This window comes from Nicotiana sylvestris, chromosome 4, assembly GCF_000393655.2.
Source record: "Nicotiana sylvestris chromosome 4, ASM39365v2, whole genome shotgun sequence".
Classification (NCBI taxonomy): domain Eukaryota; kingdom Viridiplantae; phylum Streptophyta; class Magnoliopsida; order Solanales; family Solanaceae; genus Nicotiana; species Nicotiana sylvestris.
Window position 1 is genome coordinate 39,118,133 of NC_091060.1, and position 15,235 is coordinate 39,133,367.

The following is a 15,235-nucleotide window of genomic DNA, read 5'->3' on the forward strand; positions in this document are numbered from 1 at the left end:
CTTATTGAGTTGGTTGTACTCACGCTACACCATGCATTTCGTGCGCAGATCCAGGTACTTTCGGGCACGGTGGTTGTTGATCTTGGAGTTTCAGTCATTCGGAGATTTTCGAGGTAGCTACCTTGGCGTCCGCAGACCTTGACTCTCCTCCCCTATCACTCAGTTTTATTTATTCTCTTCTACTTTCTTAGACGGTGTATCAGACTATGTTATTGTATAGATGCTCATGTACTCAGTGACACCCGCATTTTGGAAGATTCAATATTGAGTTGTAGTGTTTCTTCCAATTTCTACGAGAATTTATTTACTTAAACCTATTTCGGTATATTTTGATTTAAAGAAGTTAGTATTTTTGAGTTGTCGGCTTGCCTAGTATCATGATAGATGTTGTCACAACACTTGTAATTTGGGGTCGTGGCATATAAATATCCCATCATTTATAGAAATATAACTCATTATGTGCTTCTTCGACTTTAGAAAATGAAAGCAGGACAAATATTTATATGAACATGAGATTTGCACGTACATATAGAAGTCAACGTGAATATGTTTGGGAAAAGGGGTAAGGGCAAATGGATATGGGAGATACAAATAGATTACAAAAGTAGAAGTATATATTTTTAGCATCTTCCGAAAATAATAGCCAAGTTTTTTTTTTGTATATATGTATAATACATACATATAATATACATTTTTAAAACAACTTTTTGCTAGCGATTGTAATTAGTTTCGGCCAACAAGTAAATTTTGTCCTAAACTATTGTACTATTCTCAGGTTAGAGCAGAGTTATATTTGTTATGGTCCATTGCAATGTATGGGCTTGAGTCCCACATCGATATTATAATGTACTGATGTGTGGTCTACATAGTCTTGGGCTCTCCTATCTCAATAGCTAGCTTTTGGGATATAGTTCTTCTTGGGTTATATCAAAGGTATCAAAGCCACCCGCCACTTCTGTGCTTGTGATCCACACTGGTGGTTTGTTATGGTTTATTGCAAGATATGAGACTTGAATCGCATATCGGTACTATAATGTGCTGATATAAGATTTATATAGCCTTGGTACTTCTCACCTTAATAGTTAGCTTTTGGGTATGGTTCTCCCTGGGTTGTACTAATCTCATGTATAAGAACATAATAATTGGAATAAGAAGCTCCATAAATATCATGACAAATCACCAACTTTCTTCAATCCATACATTTGAGATCTTAAAAGCACTAATCGATTCATTTTGTTTAAAAAAGAACTCATACGACTACTATTGCCATGGGCCACAATAGTACATCTGAATGCAAAAACAAATTAACACAAAAACAGCAATGACAGAAACTAATACCCTCACATCAGCAACCAACAAATAGCACCAACCAGCAGCTCGCTGCAACCAACCAAAGAACAATGACCAACAACGACAGAGAATAGCTGCAGTATCCAAAAAAGAAGTAAGGAAATTTTATTCACAAGAGTTTTCAAGGACAACTAATTGAAAGCAATTTAATTTGAATATATATATATATATAGTCAGTAAAGAAATATATTCAAGGGAGTATACATGAGGCGATATAAATACCAGCATTTGCTCAAGACTGTACCTTTAATCAGATTTGGAAATGAACCGAAGGCTGTAGACTTGCAGCCTCATTATTCCAATGCTAAGCAAAGACTTTAACGTCACATTTGTAACCATTTTCAACTCGTTTTTCTTTGATATCCCCGACCGAATCAGCAAAATCTTTACTGCATGATTTTACTTCAATGTATTGCAAATAACCTGGTCCTCAAAACAATCAGGGATTGCTTCGAGATGTGAACATCCATGCAAAACCAGTTTCTCAAGGCAACAAAAGGCTTCATCAGACACTTCCCATTTTGAGAGAGTGAGATTTTCTAGTTCCAAGAATTTGAGCTGAGGGAACTCATTGTCTCGCACTTCCCATTCATCCATTTCAAAGGCAACTTGTTGCAGTTTAAGTACCTCAAGGTTGAGAAGGTTGGCAATGGTTGAAATTTCAGCAGGCGGCAAAGGAAATTTGCATAATGTCAATTTCTTGAGATTCATTGGAAAGTTTAATATTGACGGACCTATCTCTGGTATGCTGATGAAGACCACCTTTAGTGTTTCAAGTTGAGACAATGAGTCCAAGTCAGGGAACCGATTTTCATTCTTTTCCCAACCCCATGGATCGGCAAAAATACATCTTAACTTCCGAAGATTGGGCGTTCTTCTTACTATCCTCTCCATATTGTCCTTCCTGGAAACATATATTGAGGAAAGCGTTGCCAAATTGTCCAGCTTTGAGGGGTTTTCATCAAGAGATTCTCGTGCACCACGCAAATTAAACAAAGCACTGTCACTAATGCTTACATTTCTCAACTTACTCAGCTTCCAAAGGGTGTCTGGCAACAGTACGTGTCCTCCGTTTCTTTTGACTATGAACGTTTGAAGATTCCAAAGGTTTTCTTTGGATGACGGGATAGAATCCTCAGTAGTTTGAACAGCAAGGTACCTCAGATGATTAAGTTAAGTGGGAAAAGATTTCACATCATCAAACTCCAAATCCAACACCCGGAGAAATTTGAAGTTGCCAAAGATGATAGAGGCATGTCCCAATGAAGAACAAGTATTATCACTGACCTCCCTGAATAATATTGAACGAGCGTGTGAGCATGATGGCCTCCACCCAGCAAGATCATCCTGATTAGAGCAAAATGATAAGCGCGGTGCACAGGCTTTTCAGAATAAAAATGTGGAGGATTGGCATCTAGATCTCTGCAACGGCGAATTTAAGCAGGATAAGTAACGAGATCAAGTACGAATTAATCAGAGCTTAGAGAAACATATAAAGAGGTAAATACCTTTTCAGCCACAACAGGAAATTATCTTCCTCAGCCTTTTCCTTGCAAAAATCGAGCATTAAGTCATGGACACGACATGCTTTATTCTTCCCAATAGATCTCTTCTTAGTCACCATGACGAGGTTTCTCCCAATAAGATCATCTAAGTAATCTTCTGCAATATCCTCCAAACACTTTTCCCCATCATTTTCTATGAATGCCTCAGAAATCCATAAGCATGTCACTTTTGAGACTGAAATCTCTCTGTCCTCCAAAAATGCTCCAAAATATAAAAAGCATGGTTTCAATTTATAAGGTAAATCATTGTAACTTAGTTTTACTAGATCCTTGGCTCCATCCTGGATTCGTTCACCGAAACTTAATTCCATTTGCGTCCAACATCCTTCTGTCCTGTCCATCTTTGTGAGAAGACCAGCCACTAAAACAATGGAAAGTGGTAGCCCATCACACTTTTTTGCTATTTTTTCCCCAACTTCCTTTAGCTGTTCAGGGCAGATTTCTTTTCCAAATACCCTTTTTTGCAATAACAACCAACTTTCTTGCTCGTTCAGAGGACGTAGGAAATGGGGTTCAGTAACACGTTTAGCGTAAACAGCAACTTTTTGAAGTCTGGTGGTCAGAATGATTCTGCTACCATTCCTAGCATCAGGAAAGCATAATATCAAATCATCCCATGCTTTTACTTCCCATACATCATCAATGATCAGAAGGTATCTCTTTGTCAATAAAAGTTTCCGTAGTCTATCAGCTAACTCATCATCAGCTTCTTTACTAATTTCAGTAGGGTCACAATTAGAACTCAAAATGGAAAGTAACAAGTCTTTCCGCGTGTATACCTGAGATACACGACACTCTCCCCAGAAATCAAAATGAGAATCATTTTTGATAAAACTTCGAGCAAGGGTCGTTTTACCAGTGCCAGCCATACCGACAATGGAAATAACATCTAGCTCTGGTGATACTCGAACTAGTTGACCTCTTATAGTTTCCCTCACATCGTCAAAACCTATCAATTCTTCATCGGCAGAAGAGGAAGCGATTGTCATATTCTTTACCGAGGATTTGGTCAACTCTGTCTTGATAAGCTTAATCTCCCATATGATTTCTGAGAGCCATACTGTAAGATAAGTATGAGGAATATCTCTCACTACAAAAGAATCAACTATGTACTCAACCTCATATGCCTTATCAATGACTCTTTCAGCAAGATTTTGAAGTTCTTCAGGTTTATTATGGCGTTGTCTTGCTACATCTTCTAGGAATGGTTGGAGAAGTTGAAGCTCCTCATGGACCACATCAAGTTCATTCTGGACAGAAGCAAGTGAATCGGCATGGCTAGAAAGGAGCTCCTTCAAGCCGTTCAGAAGGAAAACAAAAAAGCCCAATACATCATTCTTAGGCAAATGGGGTTGTATCCCCTCTCGGATGTCAAGGTAAATTTGATTCTTCACAAGCTGAATCTTGTCAGCCAAAAGAAAGAGGTCTTGATTTCGGTCTTCTTTGCTCTTGCTGCTATCGTACAATGAATAAACAATAAGCCCAGCATCAATGACCAAAATCTCGACTCGTCTGAAGAAATGGATCCTCATTTTATCCTGAATGTTGTATGTCAATGCCAGCTCATTGAGAATAATTCTCAATGTGTTAAAGCTGCTCAGGAAGGGTTTCCATTTGATCTGCATTGAAGGTATAAAGCCCTCTTAATTCGGTCGAAATGTGCAGAAGAGTGTTGATGAATCCAGCTGCTGGTTCAATTGAGGACATGGGAGGAGTGCTTGATGACCTCAAATCTCTGAGGACGTCAGCATAGATGTTGCGGACCCCTGGCTCAATAGGCTTGATCCTTCTCCGCAGCAAATCAGAAAGCAAATCAGTAAATTCTACAGCAACAGATTCGCTGTCCTTGAGGTTAGGCATATACAAGAAGAAAATAATTGCTGCAACGGTAGCCACAAATTCAACATGACGGGAGAAAGTTTGCCAGCGGGTTTGGAGTTGTGAAGTGCATAGTTTTCCCAGAAAGAAGACAAAGTTCTTGAGCGCTGTCAACTCCTTTTCGACCACTTCCATTTGATCCTTCACTTGAAAATACATCAGTGACTCAGCATGCAAGGCAGGTGGCTTGCCAAGGCGAACAATTAGCAGATCCTTGAGATTCTGCGCAACGATGTCCATGAACTCCCCAAGAAGTTCATAAGACAGAGGACTAGCACTTGAAATTTCTAGATTAGAAAAATTAGTTCTGGTAGTACTCTGCTTGTATTGCTGAATCTTTGCTAGAACATTAGAGCAGTTACAGTCAAAGTTATGAGGCTCTTTTCCACCCAACATGATATTGTAATCAGATTGGAATTGAGCTCTTGTATCATCCATGAAACCTCGAATGTCTTTTTGCAGCACGTCATGATTTATGCAGAGAAATGTACCCAGAAACCATAGCTCCGTCTTAACAGCCTTTATTCGAATCTTTTCACTACCCGTCCAGTGATGCTCGTTTTCAATCCGTTGCAGAATGCGTATAGGATCACGAATATCAATGGGGTCGACCGACATATTTCTCCAAGACCGTCTCTGAGCTGGAAATCATAAGGAATGAAGGAACTTTAGCTTCAGAACTTTTACTGAACCATTGCAAGCATTAAATAGTAAAAATGCAGGAGTCATCAGTGTTAAAGCATTTAATTCCCAGCTTCCTACACTTATATCGTCTTGATAAATATCACGTACTTCAAATTATTGGTTCAGTTGAATCACTACCTATTATGATCCCTATTTGACATGCACAATGTACCTAGAATGTTAATTTGTGCAAGTTCTTCAGCTACAAGTTAATTGATGACATGCTTATTGCTCAACCACCAGGAAATTAAATATTTGATGTTGTCTTATGCATTAATTTTTTTTTCATGTTGACTTCTCAAAAATTAAACTAAATTTTGGTGAAGGATATTTTTGCATAGATTTATGTAACATTCCAATACTATATAGAATTTCATGTTTACAGTAATTTACTATTACACATTAATCCTTAAACTTGTGCTGACCAAACCATAATTTAATATTTACTACTACTCTTTTTATTACAACCACCAATTACCAGCACTGTCACCCACAAACACCGCCACCAACCACCTACACTACCAGTACCTCCACAACCTACAACAACTTAGAATAATCCTATTAGTGGGATCTGGGAAGGATAGTATTTTTACATACTTTACCCCTTCCCGGGGTAGAAAAGTTGTTTCCGATTGACCCTCGGCACAAGAAGACGAAAAGAGACCAACGCATACCAACCACCTCTACGGTTAACTACCACCATCAATCACTTTTACCACTACTCACCACCATCGGCCTCTACCACCAGACCACCTCACACTCACAACCACCACCAAAACCTCATCCGTCACTATAATCACTCAGTACATAACCATCACAACCAACCACTTCCACCTTCGGATTGGGACAAACAGCATCAGCCATCACTGCACTACCACCATTTCCAACCTTCTCCACCAACCACTAGTCATCACATTATAACATTCATTACTGACCACCGCCATATTCAACTACCATGTAGTTATATTTTCTCTAACATGAATGTGGATATAATATTAACTATTAAGACCATCTCCAACCCTAACACCAAATTTCACACCAAAATGGTGTAACACCAAATTTACTCCAACCATTATACCATTTTTTACACCAAAAAAAATATTTCTTCTCTCTTTTCTATATTATATTATTATCTTCTACTAGTGTTGGCTTCCATCGTTTATCACAAATATAAATACTATTTATTAGGAGATCAAAGTAATTCTTTTCTGATGTGGAAGTTCAGACTGTGCTGCAACCACAGAGCATACTCAGACAGAACATTGGCTCTGATACCACTTGTTGGAAATAAACCCCGTAAAAATAGTATTCACGGTATTAGTGATAAACGCAGAACGCTAAGTTATGGTTAAATCAGCAAGAATAGAAATGCAGCAATAATGACACCAAGATTTTACGTGGAAACCCTTCTGAATAAGGGAAAAAGTCACGGCCAAGAAGAACAACTGATATCACTATAGCGAGGAATTTTACACTGTGTAGTAACGAGTAAAAAATACTCCTAAGACCACTACACTCTCAAAAGAAATAAATACTCTTTTGCTTTTTCCACCTCACTACAATATCTCTCACACTCTATTTTTATTCACAAACTATTTTCTTATAGTTTATGGAATACCTTGCTCTCTCTTTTCTCTCTTTGTTGGTGTGTAGAAATGAGAGTTAAAGCTCTCCTTTTATAGCTAAAACCTCACTCTCTAAAGCCTAATATATTTGACAATTTACACACCCTTTTCACAATTTCAACAAGGTTGGCTACCAAACCAAACCAAGTCAATAAAATTGGCTACCAAATTATACAAATTCAACAAGGTTGGCTACCAAACCAAACCAAGTCAACAAAATTGGCTACCAACTCATTTGAATGAGATGGACACCATATCAGGTGGCTTGCCAAGGCGAACAATTAGCAGATCCTTGAGATTCTGCACAACGATGTCCATGAACTTCTTGAGGACTAGCACTTGAAATTTCTAGATTAGAAAAATTAGTTCTGGTAGTACTCTGCTTGTATTGCTGAATCTTTGCTAGAACATTAGAGCAGTTACAGTCAAAGTTATGAGGCTCTTTTCCACCCAACATGATATTGTAATCAGATTGGAATTGAGCTCTTGTATCATCCATGAAACCTCGAATGTCTTTTTGCAGCACGTCATGATTTATGCAGAGAAATGTACCCAGAAACCATAGCTCCGTCTTAACAGCCTTTATTCGAATCTTTTCACTACCCGTCCAGTGATGCTCGTTTTCAATCCGTTGCAGAATGCGTATAGGATCACGAATATCAATGGGGTCGACCGACATATTTCTCCAAGACCGTCTCTGAGCTGGAAATCATAAGGAATGAAGGAACTTTAGCTTCAGAACTTTTACTGAACCATTGCAAGCATTAAATAGTAAAAATGCAGGAGTCATCAGTGTTAAAGCATTTAATTCCCATCTTCCTACACTTATATCGTCGTGATAAATATCACGTACTTCAAATTATTGGTTTAGTTGAATCACTACCTATTATGATCCCTATTTGACATGCACAATGTACCTAGAATGTTAATTTCTGCAAGTTCTTCAGCTACAAGTTAATTGATGACATGCTTATTGCTCAACCACCAGGAAATTAGTTATTTGATGTTGTCCTATGCATTAATTTTTTTTCATGTTGACTTCTCAAAAATTAAACTAAATTTTGGTGAAGGATATTTTTGCATAGATTTATGTAACATTCCAATACTATATAGAATTTCATGTTTACAGTAATTTACTATTACACATTAATCCTTAAACTTGTGCTGACCAAACCATAATTTAACATTTACTACTACTCTTTTTATTACAACCACCAATTACCAGCACTGTCACCCACAAACACCGCCACCAACCACCTACACTACCAGTACCTCCACAACCTACAACAACTTAGAATAATCCTATAAGTGGGATCTAGGAAGGATAGTATTTTTACAGACTTTACTCTTTCTCGAGGTAGAAAAATTGTTTCCGATTGACCCTCAGCACAAGAAGACGAAAAGAGACCAACGCATACCAACCACCTCTACGGTTAACTACCACCATCAATGACTTTTACCACTACTCACCACCATCGGCCTCTACCACCAGACCACCTCACACTCACAACCACCACCAAAACCTCCTCCGTCACTATAATCACTTAGTACATAACCATCACAACCAACCACTTCCACCTTCGGATTGGGACAAACAGCATCAGCCATCACTGCACTACCACCATTTCCAACCTTCTCCACCAACCACTAGTCATCACCTTATAACATTCATTACTGACCACCGCCATATTCAACTACCATGTAGTTATATTTTCTCTAACATGAATGTGGATATAATATTTACTCTTAAGACCATCTCCAACCCTAACACTAAATTTCACACCAAAATGGTGTAACACCAAATTTACTCCAACCATTATACCATTTTTTACACCAAAAAACAATATTTCTTCTCTCTCTTCTATATTATATTATTATCTTCTACTAGTGTTGGCTTCCATCGTTTATCACAAATACAAATACTATTTATTAGGAGATCAAAGTAATTCTTTTCTGATGTGGAAGTTCAGACTGTGCTGCAACCACAGAGCATACTCAGATAGAACCTTGACTCTGATACCACTTGTTGGGAATAAACCCCGTAAAAATAGTATTCACGGTATTAGTGATAAACGCAGAACACTAAGTTATGGTTAAATCAGCAAGAATAGAAATGCAACAATAATGACACCAAGATTTTACGTGGAAACCCTTCTGAATAAGGGAAAAATCCACGGCCAAGAAGAACAACTGATATCACTATAGCGAGGAATTTTACACTGTGTAGTAACGAGTAAAAAATACTCCTAAGACCACTACACTCTCAAAAGAAATAAACACTCTTTTGCTTTTTTCACCTCACTACAATATCTCTCACACTCTATTTTTATTTACAAACTATTTTCTTATAGTTTATGGAATACCTTGCTCTCTCTTTTCTCTCTTTGTTGGTGTGTAGAAATGAGAGTTAAAACTCTCCTTTTATAGCTAAAACCTCACTCTCTAAAGCCTACAATATTTGACAATTTACACACCCTTTTCACAATTTCAACAAGGTTGGCTACCAAAGCAAACCAAGTCAATAAAATTGGCTATCAAATTATACAAATTCAACAAGGTTGGCTACCAAACCAAACCAAGTCAACAAAATTGGCTACCAACTCATTTGAATGAGATGGACACCATATCAGGTGGCTTGCCAAGGCGAACAATTAGCAGATCCTTGAGATTCTGCACAACGATGTCCATGAACTTCTTGAGGACTAGCACTTGAAATTTCTAGATTAGAAAAATTAGTTCTGGTAGTACTCTGCTTGTATTGCTGAATCTTTGCTAGAACATTAGAGCAGTTACAGTCAAAGTTATGAGGCTCTTTTCCACCCAACATGATATTGTAATCAGATTGAAATTGAGCTCTTGTATCTTCCATGAAACCTCGAATGTCTTTTTGCAGCACGTCATGATTTATGCAGAGAAATGTACCCAGAAACCATAGCTCCGTCTTAACAGCCTTTATTCGAATCTTTTCACTACCCGTCCAGTGATGCTCGTTTTCAATCCATTGCAGAATGCGTATAGGATCATGAATATCAATGGGGTCGACCGACATATTTCTCCAAGACCGTCTCTGAGCTGGAAATCATAAGGAATGAAGGAACTTTAGCTTCAGAACTTTTACTGAACCATTGCAAGCATTAAATAGTAAAAATGCAGGAGTCATCAGTGTTAAAGCATTTAATTCCCAGCTTCCTACACTTATATCGTCTTGATAAAGATCACGTACTTCAAATTATTGGTTCAGTTGAATCACTACCTATTATGATCCCTATTTGACATGCACAATGTACCTAGAATGTTAGTTTGTGCATGTTCTTCAGCTACAAGTTAATTGATGACATGCTTATTGCTCAACCACCAGGAAATTAGATATTTGATATTGTCCTATGCATTAATTTTTTTTTCATGTTGACTTCTCAAAAATTAAACTAAATTTTGGTGAAGGATATTTTTTGCATAGATTTATGTAACATTCCAATACTATATAGAATTTCATGTTTACAGTAATTTACTATTACACATTAATCCTCAAACTTGTGCTGACCAAACCATAATTTAACATTTACTACTACTCATTTTATTACAACCACCAATTACCACCACTGTCACCCACAAGCACCACCACCAACCACCTACACTATCAGTACCTCCACAACCAACAACAACTTAGAATAATCCTATAAGTAGGATCTGGGAAGGGTAGTATTTTTACAGACTTTACCCCTTCCCGGGTTAGAAAAGTTGTTTCCGATTGACCCTCGGCACAAGAAGACGAAAAGAGACCAACGCATACCAACCACCTCTACGGTTAACTACCACCATCAATCACTTTTACCACTACTCACCACCATCGGCCTCTACCACCAGACCACCTCACATTCACAACCACCACCAAAACCTCCTCCGTCACTATAATCACTCAGTACATAACCATCACAACCAACCACTTCCACCTTCGGATTGGGACAAACAGCATCAGCCATCACTGCACTACCACCATTTCCAACCTTCTCCACCAACCATTAGTCATCACCTTATAACATTCATTACTGACCACCGCCATATTCAACTACCATGTAGTTATATTTTTTCTAACATGAATGTGGATATAATATTTACTATTAAGACCATCTCCAACTCTAACACCAAATTTCACACCAAAATGGTGTAACACCAAATTTACTCCAACCATTATACCATATTTTACACCAAAAAAAATATTTCTTCTCTCTCTTCTATATTAAATCTTCTACTAGTGTTGGCTTCCATCCTTTATCACAAATACAAATACTATTTATTAGGAGATCAAAGTAATTCTTTTCTGATGTGGAAGTTCAGACTGTGCTGCAACCACAGAGCATACTCAGACAGAACCTTGGCTCTGATACCACTTGTTGGGAATAAACCCCGTAAAAATAGTATTCACGGTATTAGTGATAAACGCAGAACACTAAGTTATGGTTAAATCAGCAAGAATAGAAATGCAGCAATAATGACACCAAGATTTTACGTGGAAACCCTTCTGAATAAGGGAAAAAACCACGGCCAAGAAGAGCAACTGATATCACTATAGCGAGGAATTTTACACTGTGTAGTAACGAGTAAAAAATACTCCTAAGACCACTACACTCTCAAAAGAAATAAATACTCTTTTGCTTTTTCCACCTCACTACAATATCTCTCACACTCTATTTTTATTCACAAACTATTTTCTTATAGTTTATGGAATACCTTGCTCTCTCTTTTCTCTCTTTGTTGGTGTGTAGAAATGAGAGTTAAAGCTCTCCTTTTATAGCTAAAACCTCACTCTCTAAAGCCTAATATATTTGACAATTTACACACCCTTTTCACAATTTCAACAAGGTTGGCTACCAAACCAAACCAAGTCAATAAAATTGGCTACCAAATTATACAAATTCAACAAGGTTGGCTACCAAACCAAACCAAGTCAACAAAATTGGCTACCAACTCATTTGAATGAGATGGACACCATATCAGGTGGCTTGCCAAGGCGAACAATTAGCAGATCCTTGAGATTCTGCACAACGATGTCCATGAACTTCTTGAGGACTAGCACTTGAAATTTCTAGATTAGAAAAATTAGTTCTGGTAGTACTCTGCTTGTATTGCTGAATCTTTGCTAGAACATTAGAGCAGTTACAGTCAAAGTTATGAGGCTCTTTTCCACCCAACATGATATTGTAATCAGATTGGAATTGAGCTCTTGTATCATCCATGAAACCTCGAATGTCTTTTTGCAGCACGTCATGATTTATGCAGAGAAATGTACCCAGAAACCATAGCTCCGTCTTAACAGCCTTTATTCGAATCTTTTCACTACCCGTTCAGTGATGCTCGTTTTCAATCCGTTGCAGAATGCGTATAGTATCACGAATATCAATGGGGTCGACCGACATATTTCTCCAAGACCGTCTCTGAGCTGGAAATCATAAGGAATGAAGGAACTTTAGCTTCAGAACTTTTACTGAACCATTGCAAGCATTAAATAGTAAAAATGCAGGAGTCATCAGTGTTAAAGCATTTAATTCCCAGCTTCCTACACTTATATCGTCTTGATAAATATCACGTACTTCAAATTATTGGTTCAGTTGAATCACTACCTATTATGATCCCTATTTGACATGCACAATGTACCTAGAATGTTAATTTGTGCAAGTTCTTCAGCTACTAGTTAATTGATGACATGCTTATTGCTCAACCACCAGGAAATTAGATATTTGATGTTGTCCTATGCATTAATTTTTTTTTCATGTTGGCTTCTCAAAAATTAAACTAAATTTTGGTGAAGGATATTTTTGCATAGATTTATGTAACATTCCAATACTATATAGAATTTCATGTTTACAGTAATTTACTATTACACATTAATCCTTAAACTTGTGCTGACCAAACCATAATTTAATATTTACTACTACTCTTTTTATTACAACCACCAATTACCACCAGTCACCCACAAACACCGCCACCAACCACCTACACTACCAGTACCTCCACAACCTATAACAACTTAGAATAATTTCATAAGTGGGATCTGGGAAGAATAGTATTTTTACAGACTTTACCCCTTCCCGGGGTAGAAAAGTTGTTTCCGATTGACCCTCGGCACAAGAAGGCGAAAAGAGACCAACGCATACCAACCACCTCTACGGTTAACTACCACCATCAATCACTTTTACCACTACTCACCACCATCGGCCTCCACCACCAGACCACCTCACACTCACAACCACCACCAAAACCCTCTCCGTCACTATAATCACTCAGTATATAACCATCACAACCAACCACTTCCACCTTCGGATTGGGACAAACAGCATCAGCCATCACTGCACTACCACCATTTCCAACCTTCTCCACCAACCACTAGTCATCACCTTATAACATTCATTACTGACCACCGCCATATTCAACTACCATGTAGTTATATTTTCTCTAACATGAATGTGGATATAATATTTACTATTAAGACCATCTCCAACCCTAACACCAAATTTCACACCAAAATGGTGTAACACCAAATTTACTCCAACCATTATACCATTTTTTACACCAAAAAAAATATTTCTTCCCTCTCTTTTATATTATATTATTATCTTCTATTTAAATTTCATTTTTTATTTCCTTCAAACAAATTCTATCTTTTTTTCTTTTTTCCATATTCATCACATATAATTCACATTCACCACTTATATAATCATTTATTACAAAATTATTTTAAAGGATAAATCAACTAAAAGTGAAATCATTGATAAAATAATTAAATAAATATTACATCATAGTCAAATTTAATTTAAGTACCACATAAATATTCAACTTTCGTCTCTATTCTCCCATAAATGCTCTATTAATGCATTACGAAGTGCCAAAATGCGCATCTTTATCCTGAATTTTTTTGTGTCGAGCTAAAAATTGTTCAAATCGGTGATCTTCATCTACTGCCATTTCTACCGTAGGAGCTAGACATTCACGTGCATCTTCAATTGGTGCATTAAGATCACGCTCGTCCTCAATATAATATATACAAAAGTTAATATATCAAAAAAATTAAAATTATAAAGATCTTAATATAAAAATTAATTATATACACAATATATGATAAATTAAAAGTCCAAAAAAATAAAAAGATGAATAAAATAATAATAAATTAAATTTGATGTTGATGAATAGTGTTGTACCAAATTTGGTGCGACACTATTCACGCACTATAGTAGTGCAAGAATTTGTGTTCCATTGGAGCAAGAAAACACCAAATTTAAATTTAGTGTTGAGATATAGATACAATATCTTAATGATATATGTATTATTAAGAGAAATTTTAATCTTAATATAAAAAAACGGGTCTTAATATCTTTTAAATTAAGGAAAATATACCAAATTTAATTGTGTTAAAGATAACTCTCACCTGAATTTTCCAAATTAGACCAGCTTGGAAGTTTATTTAAAAGATTGGTTTCATGAGCATATATGCTTGAATTAGAACTGTGCGACGAAAGACGCGAGCTGATAAAGTAGGAAAAGTCATTGACTGACTTATAGAAATAGAACTGTGCGAATCGGGAAAGAAGGAATAGGCTTTCACAGATTTATAGAACTGTGAGGGGGAGAATGTCTATTTTATAAAGCTGAAGAGGGATTTTGCTATTAAAGCAAAGTTGGGGTGTAATCTTTCAAACTTTCGTTATTCCTCTGTTTTGTTTTAATTATTCCTTCTGTCAACCTTTATTAATTCACACGTCAATTTAGTTATTCTTTAATCTTTTCTATTTACTTATTATTCTGCGTCCGGTTTGTCGGATCCGCCAGTTGTACACTTACTTTTGTTTTTATTTGGTTCAAGACCGAGGAGTCGTTTGGTTTGACTGATATGTATAAATAATTATGGTATATAATTTGGTATAAGATAATTTAATGTTTGGTTTGTATTTTAAAATTATGTATAATTAACTTTTGTGTAACTTAGTTAGACCTGTCAAATTGACCACGAATCGGCCCATATAACCTTAACCCTTTAACCGGCTCATGACCCACAAAATCCTAACTGGACCAACCCATTAAATTAAGGGGTCTGGACCGGGTTATAATATTTTGACCCACTGAACCGGTACTTGACCAACG

At 36.9% G+C, this 15,235-nt stretch overlaps 1 protein-coding gene across 1 annotated transcript; it reads right to left on the minus strand.

The window, feature by feature from the left end:
- Positions 1–2,011: 2,011 nt before the first annotated feature.
- Positions 2,012–4,447, minus strand: LOC104235957 (putative late blight resistance protein homolog R1A-10). The gene is made up of 4 exons (XM_070172757.1): positions 2,859–4,447; positions 2,638–2,772; positions 2,233–2,509; positions 2,012–2,098 (listed from the first exon to the last, which is right to left on the minus strand). The coding sequence occupies exons 1-4, from the start codon at positions 4,445–4,447 to the stop codon at positions 2,012–2,014; spliced, it is 2,088 nt and encodes a 695-aa protein (XP_070028858.1).
- Positions 4,448–15,235: the final 10,788 nt, after the last annotated feature.